Below are 27,047 nucleotides of genomic sequence, written 5' to 3'. Positions count from 1 at the left end.
CTAGGATCTGAGAATATTGTTTGTAATAGAGTGATGAGAATCCATCTGGGCCTGGGGCGGAATTTTTCTTAAGTGTTTTGATAATTTGTTCTAGTTCATCGTCTGAGCATGGCATGTTAAGGTTGTCTATTTGTGTTTGATTGAGTTTAGGGAAGGGGAGATTGTTCAACCACGTGGATGGTAGAGTGGGTGGGGAGGGTTTTGGTGCAGAGAGAAGGTCAGAGTAAAATTTTGTGAATATCGAAAGTACTTCTTTTGGGTGTGTGACCACTTGGTTCCTATTATTCTTGAGTCTGTAGATGTGTGACGGTTTGAGGGATTGGTTAAGTTTACGGGCGAACATTGCCGAGTATGAGTTGCTGGAGAGAAGAAATCTAGCTTTTGACCATCTCAGAATTGCATTTAAAGCACTCTGCCTGACACATAAGTGCATCCATGGGAAGGCTCCTAGATATCTATGCGACAAGATCAAACCGCACAATTGCAACCGCATTCTGCGATCCACCGACCAAAATCTGGTCAAGGTTCCTAAAACCAAATACAAGTCCAAAGGAGAAAGAAGGTTTGCTTTCCAGGGCCCCAGGCTTTGGAATGCTTTACCAACCAGCATTCGGTTGGAGCAAAACCACCTGTCCTTCAGAGGGCAGATCAAAACCCTGCTTTTCTGAAAGGCATGAGACACAAACAACAAGCGCCCAGAGGCGATTCAGTTCGCATGTGCCGCGCTATATAAATTTTTCATTCATTCATTCATTCACTGCCAGATCTGTACTACCTTTCCTTGCTCTTTCTTGATATGAGATCTGTACTTCCATTTTTGCTCCTGATTAAGCACTAATTTATAGTGCGAAATGCGTCAGCTGTTTTACTCCCGTGTTGTGTGCTGTGACTTGTAGTGCATTTTTCCTTTTTTTTTTTAAATAAAGACAACCATCAAGGTTTTTTGGAGTGCGGCTGTCCATATTTTCTTTTTCCATTTGTTGCTCTCCCCTGTAGCCAAATATGTACTACTTTACCGGCACTCCCTAGTTGAAAAAATTGTACTCACTGCCATATCTGTACTACCCTTTTTTGCTGTCTCCTGCTGCCAGATTTATATATTCACTTCCCTGCACTCCCTAGCTGTCAGATCTGTACTTACCTTCTCTGCTGTCAGATTTGTACTTTTCTTCACGGTTTTGCCCAACTGCCAAATTGCCTGTAAGGATCCTGTGCAAGCTGCAAATTTTTGAGAGAGACTATGGAATTGAATAGGGCGGTGTTGGAGCACAGGAAAATAAAAACAAAATTCACCATATGTTACTTTAGGAGTAAAGCACAGGTTTACTTTAAAATCCCAAATGCACATAACCTGATACCAATGATATTTTAACGTTAGTTTTTATTTGGATGCATCTTTATACTGAAGAACTGTAATATACAGTACGTGTGCTCTCTTTTGTAAGGGATACAAACTGACTTGTAAAACTTCTGAATTCCTGGAATGCAACTTATACCCGACTGTTTATATCAAAAATAAACTTTATGAAGCTCAAAAACAATGAAAAACACCCAGAAAGAGCTGGTTTATATTGATTGTCATTGACAAGTTTATACAGCAAATGAAACAAATGAAGACACAAATGCAATGAAGAAGAGTCTGTTTTATAAACAACCCTCTATTGAGTGCATTTATTTAAAGGACAAAATAGATCAAATCGAAATAGCAATTTTTTTTTGCATGCACATCTCTTTAACTGCCCTTGACATCATTCATTTTAAGTACACAGTATAATTATACACAGCAGAACACCGAAAAACAATTTCATAATTTTAATATGCTTTAATACAATTAATAAATTAGGATAACTTGGCAGCATTAGCCAAAAATAATTTATCATAGTAGCCTTTACATTCTATAGTGAAAGATTGTTACAAGTGTGCGGAGCATGGGGTATCCAAGCCATTGTAGTAATATTTCCAGTATCCTCTTTTCTGTCTGAGTCAACCTGTAACAGAATCATAATATATAATGTTTTAAAAGCGTCATATAATCATTCCTTGCGTTCAGCATAGCCAGGCTTTGTTTAGAAAATGTTCCACTATATCCCCCCTCTGATGCTCTTTTAGCAACACTGATCTATCACTTGATTTTAAATGATATCATGGGCGGGGTAAAAAAAATGCACCAGCAACCTTCAGTTACCCAGTGTTGCCAACCATCAACATTTTTACTGGCAGCCAGTAAAAAATAAGCAATTTTCTCCTGCCAGTGACAGGGAAAATGTTGCCAGTAGGGTTGAGCGAACCCGAACCTGAATAATTGGAAAAAGTCCGGGTTCGGGTTCGGAGTTCAGGTATTTTATGGCGCGCTGCATGGCAGCCAATCGCCATTTGTTTTACTAGCCATGCCTACTAATGGCATGGCTGTGATTGGCCAGTGCAGCATGTGACCCAGCATGTGACCAGCCTCTATATCAGATAGAGGCACACAGCACAGTCTTCACTCTGCATTAGCTAGTGTAGGGAGAGGCTGCTGTTGATTGAGGGACAGTGTCAGATAGGTGTATCCTGCTTCAGAAATCTACACAAGCACTGTTTATTTCTGTGAGATCTGCATCTTATCGTTTAGGGCTCGTCACTCTGCTTTAGCTAGTGTAGGGAGAGGCTGCTGCTGATTGAGGGACAGTGTCAGATAGGTGTATCCTGCTTCAGAAATCTACACAAGCACTGTTTATTTCTGTGAGATCTGCATCTTATAGTTTAGGGAGAGGTTCCAGCTATTTGCTATAGGGACAGCAATATATAGGTGACTCTCTGCCTATTTCACCAGCACTGCACCTATCACCTGTGATATACTGTGTGTGTCCAGTACATAGTTTAGGGAGAGGTTCCAGCTATTTGCTATAGCAACAGCAATATATAGGTGACTCTCTGCCTATTTCACCAGCACTGCACCTGTCAGTGTCACCTGTGATATACTGTGTGTGTCCAGTACATAGTTTAGGGAGAGGTTCCAGCTATTTGCTATAGGGACAGCAATATATAGGTGACTCTCTGCCTATTTCACCAGCACTGCACCTGTCACCTGTGATATACTGTGTGTGTGTGTGTCCAGTACATAGTTTAGGGAGAGGTTCCAGCTATTTGCTATAGGGACAACAATATATAGGTGACTCTGCCTATTTCACCAGCACTGCACCTGTCACCTGTGATATACTGTGTGTGTCCAGTACATAGTTTAGGGAGAGGTTCCAGCTATTTGCTATAGGGACAGCAATATATAGGTGACTCTCTGCCTATTTCACCAGCACTGCACCTGTCACCTGTGATATACTGTGTGTGTCCAGTACATAGTTTAGGGAGAGGTTCCAGATATTTGCTTTAGGGACAGCAATATATAGGTGACTCTCTGCCTATTTCACCAGCACTGCACCTGTCACCTGTGATATACTGTGTGTGTCCAGTACATAGTTTAGGGAGAGGTTCCAGCTATTTGCTATAGGGACAGCAATATATAGGTGACTCTCTGCCTATTTCACCAGCACTGCACCTGTCCCCTGTGATATACTGTGTGTGTCAGTACATAGTTTAGGGAGAGGTTCCAGCTATTTGCTATAGGGACAGCAATATATAGGTGACCCTCTGCCTATTTCACCAGCACTGCACCTGTCATCTGTGATATAATGTGTGTGTCCAGTACATTGTTTAGGGCTAGGTTCCTGCTTCTTGCTATAGGGAAATAATTATATAGGTGAATCTCTGCCTATTTCACCAGCACTCCACCTGTCCCCTGTGATATACTGTCTGTGCAGTACATTGTTTAGGGCTAGGTTCCTGCTTCTTGCTATAGGGAGAGAAATATATAGGTGAATCTCTGCCTATTTCACCAGCACTCTACCTGTCCCCTGTGATATACTGTCTGTGCAGTACATTGTTTAGGGCTAGGTTCCTGCTTCTTGCTATAGGGAGAGAAATATATAGGTGAATCTCTGCCTATTTCACCAGCACTCCACATGTCCCCTGTGATATGCTGTCTGTGCAGTACATTGTTTAGGGCTAGGTTCCTGCGTCTTGCTATAGGGAGAGAAATATATAGGTGAATCTCTGCCTATTTCACCAGCACTCCACCTGTCCCCTGTGATATTCCTTCTGTCCAGTACATTGTTTAGGGCTAAGTTCCTGCTTCTTGCTATAGGTAGAGAAATATATAGGTGAATCTCTGCCTATTTCACCAGCACTCCACCTGTCCCATGTGATATACTGTCTGTGCAGTACATTGTTTAGGGCTAGGTTCCTGCTTCTTGCTATAGGTAGAGAAATATATAAGTGAATCTCTGCCTATTTCACCAGCAATCCACCTGTCCCCTGTGATATACTGTCTGTGCAGTACATTGTTTAGGGCTAGGTTCCTGCTTCTTGCTATAGGGAGAGAAAAATATAGGTGAATCTCTGCCTATTTCACCAGCACTCCACCTGTCCCCTGTGATATTCTGTCTGTCCAGTACATTGTTTAGGGCTAGGTTCCTGCTTCTTGCTATAGGTAGAGAAATATATAGGTGAATCTCTGCATATTTCACCAGCACTCTACCTGTGATATACTGTCTGTGCAGTACATTGTTTAGGGCTAGGTTCCTGCTTCTTGCTATAGGTAGAGAAATATATAGGTGAATCTCTGCATATTTCACCAGCACTCTACCTGTCCCCTGTGATATACTGTCTGTGCAGTACATTGTTTAGGGCTAGGTTCCTGCTTCTTGCTATAGGTAGAGAAATATATAGGTGGATCTCTGCCTATAATCGGGATAATTTCCAAGGCTTTCAGGGCAGTCATTCACAAGTGTCTGAGGGTGGGTTTGTGCACCAACAAAGGCCAGGTACACAATTGTCCAGCAAGGGCACAGTTCTGGAGGATGACGCGGTGGAGGATGAGGAGGAGGAAGACATGGAGGAGGAGGAGGAACCATGTTCACAGCAGGATGGCATCCAGACCAGCTCATGGCCATCACTGGTGCATGGCTGGGGGGATACAGAGGACACAGATGATACACCTCCCACATGCTGCAGTGTCTCCGCAACGACCGGCGTGTTTTGCACATTTTAACAGGTGCTGATTACTGGGTGACCACGCTGCTGGATCCCCGTTACAAGGACAATGTACGTCCTTAATTCCCTCACTGGAGCGTGATCGCAAGATGTGCGAGTACAAGCGCAAGCTGGTAGACGCGCTGCTGGTGCAATTCCCACCTGGCAGTGGGGGCACAGTGGAAGCACAAGGCGAAGGCAGAGGAGGAGGAAGAGGTCGCCAACGCAGCAGGGGCACCGCCAGCACCTCAGAAGGCAGGGTTAGCATGGCCGAAATGTGGAAAAGCTTTGTCAGCACGCCACAACAAACAGCACCACCAGCTGATATGAAACGTTTTAGCAGGACGCAGCATTTCAGCAACATGGTGGAGCAGTATGTGTGCACACGCCTACATGTACTGAATGACGGCTATGCCCCCTTAAACTTCTGGGTCTCCAAATTGGGCACATGGCCTGAGCTTGCCCTTTACGCCTTGGAGGTGCTGGCCTGCCCTGCGGCCAGTGTATTGTCTGAACGTGTATTTAGCACGGCAGGGGGCGTTATCACAGACAAGCGCAGCCGCCTGTCGAGAGCCAATGTGGACAAGCTCACGTTCATTAAAATAAACCAGGCATGGATCCCAGAGGACTTGTCCGTACCTTGTGCAGAATAGACACCGGGCCGGCCTTACCCAGCCATTGTTTTTTTTCTGATCTTTCTAGGGTTGCCATCTCATCCCTTTGAAAAGCAAAAACATATTAATTACACAGGTTCTCTGGCTGATTAAGGTGCTGCTATTTAAACTCACTTGGTGCCTTATCGACATTAAATTAGCCCCAGAACCTGTGTAATTACTCTGTGTTCAGGTTTAAAGGGATGAGGTAGCAACCCTAGATCTTTCTCACTCTTTTGGGGTTTACCCTAATATAAAAAATAAATCAATTAAAAACCAAAACCTGCTGTGTTGGCTACCTCCTCCTCCTCCACCGCCGCTTCCACCTACACCGCCACATCCACCTCAACCTCCTACTACATATGGAACTCGTCCTCCTAGGTCAAAATGATTTTATTTTTTATTTACATTTTTTTTATGTTATTTTAAGTTATTTCCCTATCCACATTTATTTCCAGAGTACTTGCCATGCTCTTCCCAACATTTTGCTGCCATTTGCAGCCCTCTAGCCCTTTCCCTTAGTTTTTTAGAGACATTTTAGTAGTCAAAAGTCTGGGTCACCATTGACTTCAATGGGGTTCGGGTCAAAGTTGGGGTCGGGTTCGGGTGCCGAACCCGAACTTTTTTTTCAAAGTTCGGGTTCGGGTCCGAACCCGAACATCCAGGTGTCCGCTCAACGCTAGTTGCCAGTTAAAAATATTGCTGTGATGCCAGAGACGGCTGAGACCAATCCGAGTGCCTGCCACAGTGTGTTCAGGTGGCGCTGGTGGGGGAACAGTCTGGCGGAGGTGGTCCCTGAGCATGCAGTGTGATGTCACAGTGCAAGGGAGCCAAGCAGAGCAGCCAGAGCCTCATGTACGGGTCTGTGGGATGGAAGCAATGCAAGCCAGCAGCCGGACTTTCAGTACTGTTTGGAATGGAGTGGACTGAGTGGACTGCTGTCACTGTGAGAGTCAATTGCATGTGTCTGTGTGCCTGCCTATTCTAATTTATTGCCCTCCAGTCCCTGAACTAATTACTTACTATAGCAAAAATAAAATAAAAAATATATTTTTTGCCTTAACCCCCCTGGCGGTATTTCCAAGTCTGGCTCGGGGTGGAATTTCAGAACCAAGAGCGGTAACCCCGAGCCAGACTCGGGATCGCCTCGCAGCAGCCACAGGCATGGTTTACTTACCTTGTCCCTGGATCCTGCAATGCCTCTACACTGTGTGATCGAGCTGTCTCCTCGCTCAATTCACACAGTGCCCGTGTGCCGCCGAGACGCGTTCCCTGCGACGTTGCGACGCACGGGGGCGGAGAACGGCGCCAAATTAAAAAAGTAAATAAACACAATACATACAGTATACTGTAATCTTACAGATTACAGTACTGTATGAAATAAATACACACCCCCTTTGTCCCTAGTGGTCTGCCCAGTGTCCTGCATGTACTTTTGTATAATAAAAACTGTTCTTTCTGCCTGGAAACTGTAGATTGTCCATAGAAACCAAAAACTGTCCCTTTATGTCAAAAGTGGTTTTAGACCAGCTAGAAAACAGCGATAATAAATTATAATCACTTGCAGAATTGAGTGATAGCTATTTGTGGGGAAATTCGTCATAAAGGAATTAAAGTAATGACAGCGACAATTCTGCAACTGAGCAAATGTCAGTTTTTTTGATTTGATTACATTATTGAATAATTTTTTATTATAATTATATTATTATTTGTTATAATTATTTATAGTTATTTATTCTATTATAATTTATGATTTTGTTTTTCAAACTTTATCATACCCTGGATGTCTACTAGACTCTTGTTTGGACAGATTTAAGTGAATTATTCCTAAGAATTACAGGCCTACAATATAAAACGCCAAATTTCCTTGCAAAATAATGGTACCGCTTTCAGCACCTAAAATCTGAAATAATCATACCGCCAGGGAGGTTAATATCTATCTTTCAATCACATTCCAAATTGCATATTGTATTATTTTTGTAGCCTAAATACTGAAATTTGTATACTTAAATCTGTAATTTAGTAACTTTTGGAAATGTCAGTAAAAATGTTACTGTGCCAGGAAATTTTGGGGGTTGTTTCAGTAAATTTCAGTCTGGTAGATTGGCAACACTGATGTAGCATTATATAATTAATCATATTGTACATAACGTGACGTTTGTCCTCAGCAATGGCACAAGGAAATCTGAGTAGCCCTTCCAAAGAGCTATGTGTGCCCCAACTGCTTTTAACCATAATTCTTCCTCATTTCCCAATAAGAGCTTAAGACTTTCACAAAATGAGGATGAGTAAGAACAGTGGGCATATAGGCAAACAAAACAGACGTTAAAAAGACTTGGCTGTTTTGGGGTTTGGGAAGCCAAGCTGGAATACAGAGTTTAAAGTGCAGTTTCATGGGACCATCAATGTCTCCCAAAGGGGAATTAAGTTTAATTACAGATAGTAACATTTCCTTTTTTTATTTCAGTGCATGGATTTATTAATTTTGTTAAGAATATTAACCATATTAAACATGGCCATAGTTCAATCAGCACTCAGGGCAGAGCAAAACATATTTTCGTAATGTTTGTGTTAAGCAAAAGCATCATGTAAAAATGAGGCCTCGTACACACGACCGGTTTCCTCGGCAGAATCCATCAAGAAACTTGGTGGAAGAGCTTTTTTGCAGAGGAAACCGGTCGTGTGTACATTTTTCATCAAGGAAACTGTCGAGGAACTCGACGAGCAAAAAAGAGAGCAAGTTCTCTTTTTCCTCGACGGGAGTCTCAATTTGCTCGCCGAGTTCCTCGTCGGGCTGGTTTTCGACGAGAAACTCGAGCGTGTGTATGCTAAGGAACCCGCGCTTGTTCAGAATAAAGTATGAGACGGGAGTAAAAGTTGCATTTGTAATGGAGATAACACATTTTTCACGCTGTAACTGACTGTAAAGTGCAAATCGTCTCTTACCAAACTTTTACTTAACACGCAAACTCATGAGATTAGCAAAAGCAGCCCCAAGAGTTGTGCAAGTGGAATCGAACTTCACCTCCCATTGTATGTGTTGTACTTCACCGCGTTTGAGAACAAGGAGATTTTGTCTTGACCATGAGTACGCAAAGCAAGCTTGTCGAGTTCCTCGACAAGCCTAACAAGGAACTCGACGAGGAAAACGATGTGTTTCGCCCGACGAGTTCCTCGGTCGTGTGTACGAGGCCTCAGTGAAAAATTACTATGTAGCACATGCAAATAAGTGTTTTGCATACATTTTGTTTGACATGGGAATGCTGAATAAGCTATAAAATGGTATTCAGTTGCAAGTGATACATTTATTGCATGGAGAAAGTCTGTTGCATTAGGTGCATTGACTTGTGCTCCCTTGTGTTTTAATGTGCCAAGTCACACCAAAATGATTATTTCTAAAAACAAGTAGGATTGACAATCATAGAATAAACATGTTGAACTACACATCACTAAAAGCTTATTACAGCTGAACGATAATCTTTGGGTTCCAGACAGACCTTGGGAGGCTGTTCTCTGGTGAACCGAACTCCAGTATCTGGCAAAGTATAGACAGAATGTCTAGGCTTTGCTGTGCACTAATCTAAATAAGGAGCTCAAATGGTCCAATGTACTAAGTGTAATGACTCCCTACATCCTGGTTTCAAAACAGTTGCAAACTGGGATATTTTATTTTTAACCTCGCACCGCAGACTTAAACCAAAAGAACATATGATAATAGATTATAACACCAGAGTGACAGCGGGGACATTCGGGAGACCTTTGTGGAAAAATTTGAAACTTGCATTTTTGATGTGATTTCACATTTTCCCTTTTGCTTACTGTTCCAAAATGAAACATTGTTGTATCTTATACAGCTTTGTGAATGCTCACTCTACTGGTTCCCTGAATATCATGTAATGTATTTTTTAACTCATTTACTGAATATTGAGATAAGATAAACTATTCTATCTAGTCTTGAATTTGGCCCCAGGAAAATTATCCAGTTATACTTTGTGGCTCACACATCTATGTTTGATCTGGAAAACTTTACTTTTATTCTTTAATACAATATTTAAAGTACTTAATTTGCTCAAAATATGCTCATGTTTTTTCCCTGATATATATCTAGACTAATAGGTAGATTCAGAAAGAGTTAGGCCGGCTTATCAGTAGATAAGCCGACCTAACTCAGAATCGACGCCGACTTAATCTCAATCAGAGATACACTTAAACATATCTAAGATACGACGGCTTGCGCCGTCCTATCTTAGGTTGCAATATTTCGGATGGCCGATAGGTGGCGCTTCCATTGCGGTCGGCGTAGAATATGTAAATTAGTAGATACGCCGATTCACGAACGTACGCCCGGCCGACGCATTACTTTTACGCCGTTTACGTAAGAGATAGGCCGCGTAAAGTTAGAGCTAGGCCCTAGTTGGAATAGTAATGTTAAGTATGGCCGCCGTTCCCGCGTCAAAATTCAAATTTTTTACGTCGTTTGCGTAAGTCGTCCGTGAATCGGGATTTACGTAGTTTACGTCCACGTCGAAATCAATAGGCCCGTGCGGCGTACTTAGCCGCAATGCACACTGGGAAATGTAGGCGCCCGGCGCATGCGCAGTTCAAAAAAACATCAAAAACGTAAGGTCAAGCCCTATTGACATAAAACACGCCCCCTTACACACATTTGAATTAGGCGCGCTTACGCCCGCCCGATTTAGGCTACGCCGCCGTAACTTAACAGGCAAGTACATTGTGAATCATGTACTTGCCTCGCTAACTTGCGGCGGCGTAGCCTAAATGCCTTAAGCTACGCCGCCGCAAAGTTGCGGCCATCTTACTGAATCTAGCTATAAGTCCCTTCATGACTCCCTTCATCAAATTTACTATTTTTAACTGCTCCTCGTCACTGTACTCCTGGGCTATAAGGAGGGAGTGAAAGAGTAAATCTCACTCTGCTTTTTATGAGCAAAGAACCAATATTATTATCATGTGACCCACAGCCCTATTTTAACATGTTTCGCCACTATATGTCTTTATTGGAGAAATAATCTTCAAAACAGTGCCAAACATATGACTTGATTTATTTATAAGTATGCAGTTCTGTGTTTGCCGCTGTTTTGGAGATTACCATAAGGGTATCAGCTTGACATATAGGTCTTATATTGTAGAAGAAAAACATTAAAAGAGAAGTATTTATTTTGAAAAAAATACTTACTTGGATGCTGCATCTGTCCCCACTGCTTCCAAAACTGTGAACTGAGCGAACAAAATAGCTAATCGCTCATATCTCAGTCCTCACTGAGCAGTGAGTGGTGACTGTCAGTCGGAGGCTCTCTGCTCTGCCCCTCCAGCACTCACTGGAGAGCTGGGCTGAGGAGGGTGCAGGAATAGCTGGCTCAGGCTCTCAGCAGCTCATTGAGAGGCTGAGCCAGATGCCGGTCCAGGCATGTGGGTGGATCCTGACTTTAGAGTCGGGATCTTTCCATTTTTTGGAACGGTTGTTGGCTGAAAATGGGTCACATGAGTGCAGAACAAACTGCACTTCTGTGATTCATAGGAGACGTGGGGCCAAAAAAGCTGTCCATTCTTCTCCTTTAAAGGGGTTGTAAAGGTAAAATGTTGTTTTCCTAAATAGCTTCCTTTACCTTAGTGCAGTCGTCCTTCACTCACCTCATCCTTCGATTTTGCTTTTAAATGTCCTTATTTCTTCTGAGAAATCCTCACTTCCTGATCTTCTCTCTGTAACTACACACAGTAATGTGAGGCTTTATCTCTGGTGTGGAGTGTCATGCTCGCACCCTTCCTTAGACTGTAGGAGAGTCAGGACGCCCACTAACACACAGCTTCTTTCTCTATCTGCAACGTAGAGAGCGTCCTGACTCTCTTGTAGTCCAAGGGAGGGGACGAGCACGACACTCCACACCAGAGAGAAAGCCTTGCATTACTGTGTGGAGTTACAGACAGAAGAACAGGAAGTTAGGATTTCTCAGAAGAAATAAGGACATTTAAAAGCAAAATCGAAGGATGAGGTAAGTGAAGGAGGACTGCACTAAGGTAAAGGAAGCTATTTAGGAAAAAAAAATTACCTTTACAACCCCTTTAACCCTCCAATTTCTGAAGCTGTTTAGCAGAAACACAAGATTCAGCACTATGGAGAGCTCCAGCTAGAGCCACCAGTAACTAAGGCAGCTTATTATGTTTTAAATATTTACAGGGCATTCCTCGACAATCCCAAACATGTTATTATGTTATTATATTGTAATAATATTATATTAATAATAATAATAATAATAATAATAATAATAATAATAATAATAATAATAGAATTATATTAATATTACATTTTGACTGATAAATGTATAGCGAATTCCAGTAAATGTTCAACTATACCGGCAAATATTAATTAAATATGCCCCTAATGATCATTTTAGTTCTGTTACTACATCATAAAAAAAAAAAATTCATGCTGTAAAAAGCACATCACCATGGACAAAACATTTAAAATACCATTTAATATAACTAATGTAGAATGATTGAAAAATACATGTTCTCATTAAATACATGATGTTACTAATACCTCTTAGCGGAAAGTTGCTGATCTCCTTCCATTACGTGGCTGAAAATCAACAAGAGATTGGATCAGACATATGGAAAATATGACATATGCATGTTTACTAAGCTGATATCTACTTTAATGAGCAGTTTTATTTTTAGTACAAATGTACATGCTAAAGGTGTGTGAATTATGAAATGCCCTTTCTGCCTCCATCTACAGGCATAGCTACAGTACAGGATGTTTGATAAAATAGGGAATGCTGAGAAAGATTTTGCCAGATTTTGCACTATCCATACAATTTAATTTAATATAGTGCAACCTCTAAAATGTAAATAATTGCCTCTTCTGTGGTTATATCAATATCCCTGCAAAATAAACCAATAAAAACAACATGCAAGCACAGTAAAACAAAATATAACCATCTACTTGTTACAAAAAAAAATTGTGCAGCAGTGCAGTCCAAAAGTTGTAATGGTAAATGTCCAACTTAAAAAAAAAAAGTATCTTCAGGTCGCTTATTCCTTCTTAGCTGCTGTGAGCTACCAATTCAAACACATGCTTCATTTTATCAATATAGAGAACTTACTGGACTAGTATAACCTCTTGGATTACAAAAGGTCTATAGTGCTTAGGCATTCATTTAGCCTCAGCCCAAATCTCATCTGGTTTTACTTCCTTCAGCACCAATTAATCTTCACCACATTTCACTCAAAGCAATTCAATAAAAACGTGGACAGTGTAATAATGCAGATGTTGTGGATACACAACAAGGTATTCATTGAGTAAGTCAAGTTGTGAAAAAAAAGCAGCATAAAAGTGTAGCAAAGTGCATACAGAAGATACGACAGTAGTAGGGAATGTGTGAGAGATAACCCAGAACAAAGCTGTGGGGGGAACGAGACTTAGTGATTTTAACCAGTGTGCTTGTAGCTGGTAGTCAGCCGATATATTGTTGTATTTTAAGAAAAGTATAGCCAAGGCTTTTTGGCCACACTTCTACCCATTTTCAGCAGACAGTGGGCTAAAACCTGTTGTTGGCTGATGCCATAAGGTCAGAATCCACCCAGATTCCTGGAACGAAACATGGCTCAGCCTCTCAGCAATCCGTTGAGAGCCTAAGCCGTCCTCTCCCACCCCCTCCACAGCCCAGCACCCCCTCCACAGTCCAGCACTTCAGTGAGATTGGAGGGGGAGAACTGAGTGAATAGTGGTGTTTGATCGCTCAGTTCTCACTGCAGAGCCGGTGGGGGACAGATGGATCAATGTTGCATCCACCTAGGTGAGTATAAATATATATATTTTTTTAATCCTGAACTTTTCTTTTAAGTACATTAAAATGAAAATCATTATTACTGATCTATCTATCTATATATCTATCTATCTATCTATCTACACACACACACACACACACACACACACACACACACACTTTATGTATATGTATGTATATATATATATATATATATATATATATATATATATATATACACACATGTATATCTATCTATCTATCTATCTATCTATCTATCTATCTATCTATCTATCTATCTATATATATATATATATATATATATATATATATATATATATATATATATATATATTATATATGATATACAGTATATAAACCTGGGAGGATTTGGTGTTGAAGGTAAATGGATGCAAAAGCACAACAGAAGTTTATTATTCTAAAGGTATGAGTCTGGTGCGTTATCTAGATAGATAGAAACATGGCACATCACAGTGATTGAAATTGCTAGTTCACAGCAGTGAGGGAGGGATAAGACCCATCAACATAAATTGTTTTTGCACTAGGGGGAGCGGGTATCTGGCTCCCACTGGTTAATGACTACAAAGCTGCATTAATGTGTGCCTTCTTTATACAGGCAGTCCCTGGGTTACAAACAAGATCAGGCCTGTAGGTTTATTCTTAAAGCGGTTGTAAACCCAAATTTCACTCTTTCTATTTACATATCTATCTTTATATCCCCAATGCGTCTCTCTGTTTGTTTTGTTCCTTACCTTCTTCCTTCTCGTGATATCGCCGATATCCCGAGTCGTGACGTCACTCCGCGCAAGCGCCGTCTGATAGCTTGTCCGGCCAGCCGAGACCATGCCGGCCAAAATCTCTGTTCAGCCCCGACATCGCGCGATGGTTTACTGCGTTATTTCCTCCCCCCGCCCGCAGAGGCTCATGGATGTTTACCTTGTGACTCCTTACGTCACAAGGTATGAAGGAGGAAGACGGTGCAAAACAAATCCACCGAGCAGATTGCAGAGCGGGAAGCCTGGATTACTGATGCAGCTAGGGCTGCATACAGATATAAAAGTAAATTAATAGAGAACAGAGAAGTGTATAGTGCGCACGCGCGGGATTACAGCCATCGCAATCAACTGTGGGCGGAAGTTTTCACTGTAGCAGATGCGGAAGACCACAAGAACAATGGCGCCGGCATAGTAGAGGAAAGAGACTTCACAAAGGTAAGGATTTAAACAATAAAACGAATAGTGACATTTACTTGAGAACGATAGATGGATGCAGCGGGACACTAGCTTTAAGAAGGTGTTACTAGTTAGGAGAGTAGATGGGGGTTTACAACCGCTTTAAGTTGAATTTGTATGTAAGTCGGAACAGGTAAATATTTTAAGTGTGACTCCAGCCAAAAAAAAAATATTTTTTTTTTTGGATAACATAAGGAAGGGTTAACACCCCTGTAATGTTTATTCTGTTGTTTGTGCCCCTGTTCAGAAGATTTCACCTCACATCATGTCCCTGTGACAATTGGATTTTGAAAATTTTGGGCTGTCGTGGAAACAAGGAGTGGTGACAAACATTTAGTGGAGACACCTTTGTCCCACGATAAGTGCATTTCCCTCCCTAGGGGTTGATTTCACTTCACTTTTTGTTTCTCCCTCGTAAGTATACTCCCTCGTTCATAACTCTAATGTTTGTAACTCGGGGACTGCCTGTATGCCTGAGGTTTGTAAACATATCTTAAAACTATATTTCAATATATAGTTCAATATTTGATCTGCATTTTAGTTTCAACACTATGGAATAAATAACAGTCTGTGATATCAAATGTCCTCAAATGTGATTTGTTCAAGGTTATCACATATACAATAACCCAAACGTTAAATAGCATTATTATGCTTTCTCTTGGAGCAGTTCTCTCCTGCAAGCCCTTTTTTTGATAGATTTCATTTTAATTTTAAAATATCTGTTGGTCCTCCCAGCAACCATCTCTTTTTTCTTAGGCACAACGACACTAACCATAGAGTGCTTCATGTTGTATCACTGTTATGATGCCTTCAACATTCTCTTAATCAGCCTACAGGCTGTAGACTGCATCCTGTAGACTACTGTGGTCAGCCTATATGATCACAGGCAACCATGCACCTTATCCATTAGCTTATGACTGACTTTTAACCATTATGCATCTTCACCCCCAGCCCTTAGACCCTACAATAGGTAAGCACGATAGAAATACAAGTGGTTATGTTCTCATTTTGTGTAGACACAATGTTGAAAGATATAAACTGCTGTTTTAAGTAAAATGTCTGCTGAAAGTTTCTTGTTGTCGGTTGTAGGTACTAAAAGGTTAGGGAGGCAAAGCTGGGATAAATCCTCAGAAAAAGCATTAAGGGTGCTAGGAGATTAAGACACAAATAACTAATGGTAGGTCACCTTCTTTATTGCCTTTGAGAGATTCTATGTGACAATAAAAGGTGTATAAATCCAAACATATTCAAGTAGTCCTTGGAGCTATGTATTGTACTGTATGATGTGTAATAACAAGTAATTTGAGTTACAGTTAACTAAGTTGTATTTACTGTAGGCCTGCTCATAGCTTTCTGTTATCATATAAGTATGCAGCACCCATCAGAGCAGCGGCAAGCATCTGGAATGATTTTGGGGGCCTCAGGTCTCCTTCTGAACATCACCACTTTGGAGAATTGTGAAATTACTGACATTACAGGTGGTTAATTTCCTTCAGAGTTCTCCAAAGTGGTCAATATTGACCCCCCCCCTCCCAGGGTTGATGGTCCTGTCAAAGCAGTTGATGAAATTGTTGGGGGTCACTAAATATCTGAAGGTCAATAAATGGTTGATAAATAATGGCAGGATTCATTTAGATGAATTGCTATTTTGAGGTCTCTCTAGAGCTCCATGCCAATGCCTTGTACTAAATGTGAAGTGGCTGGCTGCAAGACGATATTACCCAGGTCTGGATGGCCAGCCACGAGCAAGAGCTGCCTTAAGTTGTCTCTATCAGCTGTGTGTCCTTACCAGCTTTGTTTAATAGTGCTGTGTGTCTGTGAGCTTCCATTCTTCTCCTTCCAGAAAGGATATACAGTACATATATGTTCACTTCCTGTACTGAGCATACCCCACACATTTCAAACTACGCTGGGGAATCAGTAGGTACACCTACCTCAAAGTGTGTTGGAAAGCCTTTAAAGCGGTTGTAAAGCCATCGATGTAACACTTAAAAAAACTGTTAACATTCCCGGCATGTCAGGAATGCTAACTGCACATTGGTTGTGCTCTCAACCAAACTGTCAAACCATCCAATGGCTGGTGTCATAACTGATCACATGTGCAGCTTCATGGCAGTTGAAGATTGAACAAAGGCCAAGATGGCAGCTTCCTTGGCTGAAAAAGATAGGAGGGTTTACAACCGCTTTAAGTAGCAATAGCAATGCCAAAGAACTGATTTTTGTGCATGTTTTTAAAATTCAGCACTGTAAGAACCATAATGCCAGCGGCTGATATCAAGGGGAAGTGTCGACAGTATTCAAAAATAAAAAAAAATTGAATTTATGGCTTTGTTTACAAATCATACAATCCTTCTGTGTCTATTTTAGGAAATGATTTTCAGTAATAATGGCAAATAAATAAAAACATTTGATATAAACCTCCATTTTTATATAATAAATATTTGGGGTTGAAGAACAGTATAACATTTCATAAGCTAAAAGTTTGGAGGCCCCTGCGGTACTCATAACCGATAAGGATGTCACACTGAGGATGCATATTGTGAAGAATTTTAATTGTCAGATTCAAGGCGATAATGACCACCCTATTTAAAAAAACAGCATTCCATGTTTTCATTGTTTCAGATTTGTACATTTTGTTTGTAAAAAAAAAAAAACATTAATTACCCTGAACACAAAGTAGCCTCTGCTTAGAACACCTCCAGGTCCCTGGAGCTCCTCCTAAAATTAGGAAAAAACAGTAAGTTGTTTTCTTGATTCAATTATTTCTTGATCAGCAGATCACCATTTAAACAGACAAAGGCATAACCTTCCAATAAATATGTTACAATTTTGTAAATACCTAGAAACAAATATTTAAGTGTAACTGGCACCCATAAACAGCAACTGTAACCATTTTCTGTGCTTCAATCACATTCACATTTTCCAAAACTATTGACGCTGTAGTGGACTTAAATTTTAAAAGTGAAAAATACTTACCCTCCACACTGAAAGTAAATGTCAATAAAAGACTTGTGGCATGGCATGTGGAAGTGGTGATAATACACTGGAAGTTCCACATACTGCCTGCATCTTTGTGTATGTAGGCTTCCAAGACATACCGTAAGTATTAGCACAGTGAATATGGTGACATTATGGGAGCCATTGTTTAATGCATGTGCTTAGATCAACAAAACAATGTTCTACACTAATTAGACTTTCATTTCAGAAAATGTGTTATGTCCCATATGTTTTGATTGGCATACTTTGAAATCTCTGTGCCGTTGTGAAATGAAGATACATTGTGCACAAATACAATGAAGATGGAGCACAAACCCAAGAGACAAACAAACACATGGTAAATTAAGCAAGAACAATGACGGTCTACAGTTCTTTAAATAAATACATAATTAAATGTACAAGATTTTAATGCACATTCTGTGACTAGATTATCCTAGCTATCTTAGCATGTGATAGACTTCAACTATTCTTGTAATGTGTTTGTTCTCAAAGCACTGGAAGCTCAGAAACGTATTTTTCTAATTCTTTTTGTTTTAACAAAGGAACTTATGCACAGGTTATGCAAAATTCATTGTTCTGTGACTTCATAAAAAGGGTTCTTTACTATGTATAATGTATTATCAGTGAACACTTATTTTAAATTATCATTTACAATGTTTATCTTTGTTAAATTTTTGCTGTGACATTTTGCAGACTAGCCACTAGAGCAGTGGTTCTCAACCTGGGGGTCGGGACTCCCTTGGGGGTCAAATGAGGATTTGCCAGGGGTCCCCAGAACCTGGGCTGTTCCTGAAGCCTGCGGCCGCCCACTCAGCCTCTTCACAGTAGCCCATTCAGTTCACTGCATAGCTGTGAGGCAGGGACTAGAGGTCAGCTGACTGGTGAGGAATGTGAAGTGGGAGGGGCTGGAGGAGACCCTATCTGCTGATTTTAGCATAGGTGTCACTGCTACGAGAAACCACAAAGTCAGAGACACAGTTAGAGTTGCCTTTAAAAGTCTCCACTACAGTTCTCAGATCAGCAGATAACCTTGATCAAGAGCACCTAATTTGGCTTTCCCAACTCCCCGCCAGCACTGCCACTGATCCCAACTCCCCGCCAGCACTGCCACTGATCCCATACTCCCCACCAGGGAGTAAAAGAAGGAATAAAAATAGAGAATACATGGAAGGGAGAGGAAAAGAGGGGGAGGAACAAAGAAAAAGGGAGAGAAAGAATAAGAGAAAGAACAAGAAAGACGTCAAGAAAGGGATGGGGATAACAAACAAGAAATTAGGATAGAGAGAGATAAAAGGGAAAGAAAGGAGAACAACGAGAAAGGGTGGTGCATCCTAAAATGTACTATAAGGGGTTTTAATATTATACAAGTGGAAGGGACTCAGGGAGCGCTAAATGTCCGTGGGTTAGGGGTGCAAATTACGTGTCTTACCTTGGGTGCCGACAACCCACGATAGGAAAATAATTTTACTGTTAGGGGTCCCCACAACTTGGGAAATTTTATCAAGGGGTCACAGCACTAGAAAGGTTGAGAACCACTGCACTAGAGGCAGACAGCAATTGCACAATGGCTGTACAATGACTAACTTCTTGATAACTGTTAAAATAATATATCAGCCACACAGTGGGGGTTATTTATGAAAGGCAAATCCACTTTGCACTACAAGTGCAAACTACAAGTGCAAAGTGCACTTGAAATTGCATTGGGTCGGCAACCTGTCAATTGCAGTCTACCTGTCAACCTCCACCTTCTAGCCACCGCTCCTCCTCTCTCCACGTAGCCTCTTCAGACATGCGTTCTATGTCCAACTCCCCCCCAAGTCTCCTCCACCACCGCTGCCGCCGCTGTAATCAGTGATCAGCAGATACCGGGAGGCAGCATAACTCAGGACAAAGGGCAGAAGGACGGGCTGGCCAAATTAACTTTTTAAGTTGAACTGCAGGTGATTGGTTTCTAGGATACATGGCGGTCCTAAGCAACCAATCACCAGCTTGTTATTATGAAAAGTCACTCTGCTAGCTCCCGCTCCTGTCCTCTGTCCAGAACTGTGCTGCCTCCTGCTCTCGGCTGTGTACAGAGGTAGGAGCCTGCTATAGTGGAAAGGGGGGTGGAGGACACTACTGTGTGTGGGGGAAGGTAATGTGAAGGGGCAGAGGACACTGCTATGGGCAGGGCCACCCCCATAGCAGTGTCCTCTACCACCCTTCACATCACACCCCCCCATCCCCCACTGAACCCTGCATTCTGAGACTAATGCACTCCTGATGCCTGCATTCTGAGTGTACGGCACTCCTGAACCCTTCATTCTGAGCACAACACACTCCTGATCTCTGCATTCTGAGCGTAACACACTCCTTAACCCTGCACTCTGAGCGTAGCGCACACCTGATCCCTGCATTGTGAGTTTAATGCACTCCCTAACTCTGCATTCTGAGCAAAACACACTCCTTAACCCTGCATTCTGAGTGCAGCGCACTACTTACCCTTGCATTCTAAGTGTAATGCACCCCCTAACCTTGCATTCTGAGTGCACCGCACTCCTGATCCCTGCACTAGGAGAGTAATGCACTCCTTAACCCTGCTTTCCTAGAGTAATGCACTACCTAACCCTGCTTTCTGAGCGTTAAGCACTCCTTGACTCTGCATTCTGAGCGCAATGCACTCCTTGACCCTGCATTCTGAGCGCAATGCACTCCTTAACCTTGCATTATGAGAGTAATGCAATCAAAAACCCTGTATTATGAGAGTAATGCAATCAATAACCTTGTATTATGAGTGTAATGCACTCCTTGACCCTGCATTCTGAGCGCAATGCACTCCTTAACTCTGCATTATGAGAGTAATGCAATCAATAACCCTGTATTATGAGTGTAATGCACTCCTTAACCCTGCATACTGAGCACAGAACATGATCCCCGTATTCTGAGCGTAATGCATTGGTGAACCCTGATTCTCTGCATAACGCACTCCTAAACCCATATTTTTGCTCAGAACAGAAGTAAAATATCCAGAAAAAAAAAAGAAGGTCGGTCTTACTGTCTTTTTTTTTGCCTTCTCTGTCTATAGGTTCCTGAGATGTAAATCTGGCCCTGGCTGCAAATTGCATCAGACTGCACAAAATGTAGTGCATGCACTACTTTTAAAAATGGACTGTGCCAAACTGCATAATACTACAGTACCGTGCAATCTTGTGGCCACTAACACACTGCGTTTCTAACACTTTTTAGGGGACTTTCATTGCCCAATAATTAAGCCTTATATAACTGGACTGTTGCAAACAATGCTTGTTTTGATTGAATTATGTGCATGGATGGCCTAGTAATCACCAATAATTATTATGTCTTTTGTCTGAAGATATAATTTTTGGGTTTTATCTAGAGTGAGAATTAAGCCAGAATCACTTTTACAATATATTTTACAATAACGTTTTAAAATTGTAATGTAAGACTATCAGGAAATAGCTGAATCCGTGTATGTCTTTTCCAACAACATTTTACCACTAAAGCAGAAGGTTCTGTATGGAAAAGGTTTAAACTATTTCACTGTATATGCTGACTGTATATATATTTATATAATCTACATTCTACATGCAAATGACACAAACATAGGATGTCTATACAAACCACAAACTGGGGTAATATTTGCAAAAGAAAAGAAAAGAAACAGGATGATAATGCATAAAATACGGTTACATACGTCAGGTTTCAATCTCTTCATCCTTCTTTCATGCAGTTGAGGAACGATTTGCAGCAAAGGATGCAGAACAGATGACTGAGAGGACATGAAGACAGACAAATGAGGACTTTTGAGTGCACAGGATGTCTTTTTTGCAGTTACATGAAAACAACACAATGGTCATGTATATTACAAACCACAAACCTTATATATGATTCTAAAGAAAATACAAAATCACCACTCATGGTTACTGTTTATGGCCTTTCCAAATAAATTGACAGATTTCAGCTGTTGTGAAGACTGAAATAACCAAAAGGGCATAGTTATATTTGCTAGCTTATTGATTCGATGATTATGCAAAAAACAAACAAACACCTAGACAAGATTGAGCACATTACAGATAATGTAATATGTATAACAGAGGAGTGCAGAGGATATGACATTGACCAGTATGTGTAAAAGGGTGCAAAGGGTATGCCAGCAGACAATATACTAATGCGATAAGTGAGGAAGGTATGACAGAACCCCATATATAAAGCAGAGGGTGCGGAGGGTACCACAGTGGCCAGTAAGTATGTGTCGGTGTTCTGCCGAATAAGTTCCCCCCGGTGGATTTCTGACCCCCCTGTACTGCACAGGCGCGGCACTTGTGCAGTGCAAGCAGTGCCGATCCTGACCTCCCTGGGGCCCTAAGCAAAATGACATGTCACATTAAAGTTGAGAAGCGGAGGATGGGGTCGGTGCCAACAGTGACATGTCACATTAAAGATTAAAGTTGAGAAGCAGGGGGAGGGGGTGTTCTGCTGTCAGAAATGACATCTTACATTAAAGTGAGAAGTGGGGGGTGCTGACTAGTTACCTCTTCTCCCATCCAGCGAGTTGAGAAGCGGGATGAGGGGATGACTTCTCACCAGGTGGGGCCTCTAGTAATTTGGGGGGCCCTCTGCAGCTTTGCGGGGCCCTAAGCGGCTTGCATAGTGAGCCTATAGGGCGGATTGGCCCTGAGTACAAGCCTTCCGAAAATAGTCGAAGATGTAGAGCTGAGAGTCAGCTCTACACGGCGCCTGCACAATGACTTTGACACATGCCGCATGCTCCCGATGCTGGTGCTACTCTGCAAGGGGCGGGGATGATTTTAGCAATAAAGTACACATCTTAGCGGGGTGTGTTAAAACAAATGAAGGGCGGGTTTTGAACTGTTGATGGGTGGGTTTTGCAATGTGCCCCGCTAAGACATGTAGTTTAATGCTAAACTAAGCTGACTCTCAGCTCTACATTTCGGCTACTTTTGGAGGCTCAGTTGAGGTTCGTACTGCATAAGCGCTGCGCCTGCGCAGTACAGGGGGGTCCTTATCACCTGGGGGAACATTTTCGTCATGACACCGGAGAGGTGAGCAGGGGATATGATTGTCAGCAATATGCGAAGGACAAAAGTGCAGAGGGTATGATTATGGGCAATTTGTGAAAGACAAAAGTGCAGAGGGTATGATTGTGGGCAATATGTGAAGGACAAAAGTGCAGAGGGTATGATTGTGGACAATATGTGAAGGACAAAAGTGCAGAGGGTATGATTGTGGGCAATATGTGAAGGACAAAAGTGCAGAGGGTATGATTGTGGACAATATGTGAAGGACAAAAGTGCAGAGGGTATGATTGTGGGCAATATGTGAAGAAGAAAATTGCAAAGGGCAATGTATGCAGGAGATGAGTGTGGTAGAAATAAGGTTGGTCAGTATTTGCAGGGAAAGTATGTGGAGGGTCTGATGGCAAGCAGTATGTGCCAGGGAGAGGAAATTATGACAGCCTACTATCTATCTCTAAAATTGGTTGCCTGGAAAAGCAACAGAGAAAACTTCATATAAGCTATGGAATGGAAAGAAACCTGCATTGAAAGGCATCGATATCTTTGGAAGAAAACCATGTTCCTAAGGAAGGTATACAGTGAGTCACCTATATTATCTCAAAACAGTTTCAGAATTTTGCATCCAGACACCAAAAGGTAACAATCAGAATATATGTAATTATTAATGAAACAACACCTTCAAGTTCAAAGCCTCATGAAGTCACCACCGTCTAGACAACAACATGAGCAAGAAGCCATATAAATAGTGCAGGAAAAATAGTTTATCTCTGAAATTGAAAATTGTGTCAGAGATTTATCCCCTGAAAAGAAGAGAGCTGAACTGCCTACAATGTCAGAAAATCTGTGATAAGGGCATCCCAGCTAGACCATTGTCATATATGGTTTGCACAATACCACAGCCTGAGCCAACATCATGGGAAGAAATGCAAAAGCCACCAATTCTTGAGAAGTAAATATATATTAAAGCTGCATCCATTGTTCTGCAAACACTACACATCGAGATGTAGGTTCTGCCATATACCTTCTCTGCAAATCTGTACATAAACCTTGTCAAAGGGACTGACAAAACTACTACCAAAAACCAAAGTTTAAAAAACTTTGGAAGAAGATAGGACTTAAATGAGAACTACATGTTGAGTGGGGTATTTCTATTTTTTTACAATTTTTTATATAGTTCTTTATTTTTTTACAATACGGGTACCAACAACGATACTCCAGACAAATGCTACAACATTAATTATGTAACTCCAGAAATTCCACGTAAAAGAGATAGACTTCTGGGCAACAGCTAACATAACGATTCAGATAGACCTGACAGCTTGTACAAGCCCAATAGTAAAAAGCAAAAATAACAACCCGGAGCATCTGGATCAGGGATCACAATATATGTATGTTGCTGTACCCCTAAAGCCTAACAAGTGGGGGTATTAGCATGCTGTTTATACAAACATAGGTGCAACAACCATTTAAATAAGTTATACTGTAGTTAGTAGTTCTACCACTAGGTGGCTGTGTCAGCTGAATGATTATATAATATATATTTTTTCCCAGTGGAACTCCATTGTTATGATGAAAATTCCCATTCCTTTTGATGTCCAATAAAACAAAACAGGCTCACTGGTTAGAACCATATATTCAGCAGCCTTCCAATGCTTTTTTTGTTTTGTTTTTTTTTCAAGCTGCTGGGGACCAGTTTTTACATTCATTGCCTAAACTAAAATTGGGCTTTATATTCATCAGATCCGTAGCAATGACTTGGTAAGTTGTCACATTTCTAATTTCCAATATTAGCACACTAAGCACTAATTAGCACACAGCATTTGGATGGAAATTAGAAAAATTCTTAAACCCAAATTGAAAGACTTCGCAGTATCAATAGTCAATGATAACGAAAAATTGCTCCACTGTGTCATTTGCTGCATTGTAATAATATGTAAATATTTAAATTTCCATAGCCTGGCTACAATTTTACTGCAAAGTTTTATTGGAGATATCAGAAAAGTGAGATTTTCCAACAATAGCTGTAGCAGAAATGTGGTTGCTAAAGAAAGCCAAAAATATTAAATGCATGTTGCATAATTAAACCTAAACTCCAGGCAAACAGTTACACAGGCGAATCACATAAAATGACCTACCAAATGGTTTGCATTTCTGTCCAGTCTACTTGCAGGTCATAACTTACCTTTCTGTTAGGCTAGCCATACATTATGCAATGTTCTATCCTTCAACACAGTCAAGCCCCGTACACACGACCAGTTTCCTCGGCAGAATTCTGCTTCCGACCGAGTTTCTGGCTGAATTCTGCCGAGAAACCCGGCCGTGTGTACAATTTCGCCGAGGAAGCCGACGAGGAGCTCGACGAGGAAATAGAGAACATGTTCTCTATTTCCTCGTTGTTCTATGGGAGCTCTCGGCCCGCCGAGCTCCTCGGCGGCTTCAGGGCTGAACTGGCCGAGGAACTCGATGTGTTTGGCACGTTGAGTTCCTCGGCCGTGTGTACGGGGCCTCAGTGTTCACAACAGAATCCCTCCTGTAGCACTATTGTGTTCTGCTGGTGAGAAGCACGGGGAGGTTTTCCCACCAGCAGGATACAATGATCACTGCTGGCTGCTATATCCACCGGCAGTAATTGCATGAAAAAAAAGACAGGTTGGTTGTAGTGGAGTTGATCGATAGATTGACTTCAGTAAAACCACCCTGTCCCTAAATGGATCAAAGTTCGGCTGGTTCCTGCTGAACTGGTTGAATTTCGATCCATCTATGGCTGTTTTTACTCTGCTCTCTCTCTCTCGTTCTTTATTTCCCAATCTTCTGTATAGGTAAATATAAAAAAATTGGAGGTAGGCTATATCTGCTGTTGAATGGCCAACCTCTCTCGATTCAATGTGAATACAGATTTCCCCTAGGAATGGGAATTTTTAGGCTCAGATTGTGAAAACTATATTTTAAAACTCAAATTTTTTTATAGTATCAAAAAAGTATCAGAAACAAGTAGCAATCATATACAAAAGAATTATAAAAACATGGGATATTAAACCATCATGTATACACCATCAGATGCACGTAATGAATGAAAAGCATCCATGATATAAACACAAGATACAATTTGCATTCGTGATTCCAAATGCAAATAGTATTTTGTATTTATATCATGGATGCTTTTCATTCATTATATGCATTTGATGGTTTAATATCCCATGTTTTTATAATTATTTTATATATGATTGCTACTTTGTTCTGATACTTTTTTCATACTATAAATAAATTAGAATTTTAAAATATCGTTTCACAACCTGTGCCTAAAAAGTCCCATTCCTTGGGGAAATTTGTATTCACAATCTGCTGTATAGGGGATTGCAAGAGGTTGATACTAAGCATAGGTGTGCGCAGCCTATTGCATTAGGGTGTGCACCCAAAAGCCCAAACACACACTACCGATCACTCACAATGTTCATTCAGAAAGGGAAGGGGCCGGTAAATTACATATTTACTGGCCCCTTCCCCACTCCTAAAACATCCCAGCAGCAACAGCCAATAGGGGGGAAAGCTGGGAGCCAGGGCAGTAGGGGGAATCTGTGCTGCACAGAGTGATTAGGAAGTGCCTAGGCACACCTGGCACACCCTGTGCGCACGCCTATGATACTAAGTTAGTTTTAAATTATAGGTTCTCTGAAACATTTAACCCCCCTGGCGGTATCCCCGAGCGTGACTCGGGGTTGATTTTTTCTACCAAAATCGTTAACCCCGAGTCACGCTCGGGGTAGACATGCAGAGCCTGCAGCGTGTGCTGGCTTACCTTCTCCTGGATCCAGCGATGTCACCACGCTGTGTGAGCGAGCGGGACCTCGCTCGATTCACACAGCGTCCTCCTGTGCCGCCGATCTCCGTTCCCTGCGACGTTACGACGCACGGGAGCGGAGATCGGCGCCAAATTCAAAAAAGTAAACAAACACTATACATACAGTATACTCTAATCTTATAGATTACAGTACTGTATGTAAAAAAAAAAACACACCCCCCCTTGTCCCTAGTGGTCTGCCCAGTGTCATGCATGTACTTTTATATAATAAAAACCTTTTTTTCTGCCTGAAAACTGTAGATTGTCCATAGCAACCAAAAGTGTCTTTTTATGTCAAAAATGGTTTTAGATCAGCTAGAAAACAGCGATAATAAATTATAATCACTTGCAGAATTGTGCGATAGCGATTAGCGGGGAAATTCGTCATAAAAAAAAAAAATAATGACAGCAACAATTCT

The 27,047-nt window shown here is 41.3% G+C and overlaps 1 protein-coding gene across 3 annotated transcripts in view; it reads right to left on the bottom strand.

The window, feature by feature from the left end:
* Positions 1-1,640: 1,640 nt before the first annotated feature.
* The window catches only part of NMU (neuromedin U), a 93,626-nt gene continuing 68,219 nt past the window's right edge, over positions 1,641-27,047 (bottom strand). For 2 of the 3 annotated variants that reach the window (XM_040334796.1, XM_040334799.1), the window contains 4 exons: positions 21,449-21,523; positions 17,422-17,475; positions 12,277-12,315; positions 1,641-1,988 (listed from right to left, as the gene is read on the bottom strand). In XM_040334796.1, the coding sequence (XP_040190730.1) occupies positions 12,280-12,315; positions 17,422-17,475; positions 21,449-21,523 (165 nt within the window). In that variant the 3' untranslated portion in view covers positions 1,641-1,988; positions 12,277-12,279. The remainder of the gene's footprint in view (positions 1,989-12,276; positions 12,316-17,421; positions 17,476-21,448; positions 21,524-27,047) is intronic. The other variant, XM_040334800.1, reaches the window with a different exon arrangement.

Source organism: Rana temporaria, chromosome 1 (assembly GCF_905171775.1).
Source record: "Rana temporaria chromosome 1, aRanTem1.1, whole genome shotgun sequence".
In the NCBI taxonomy this organism is placed as follows: Eukaryota; Metazoa; Chordata; class Amphibia; order Anura; family Ranidae; genus Rana; species Rana temporaria.
Note: the sequence above shows the minus strand (reverse complement) of the source record. Positions and strands in the feature narration are given on the sequence as shown.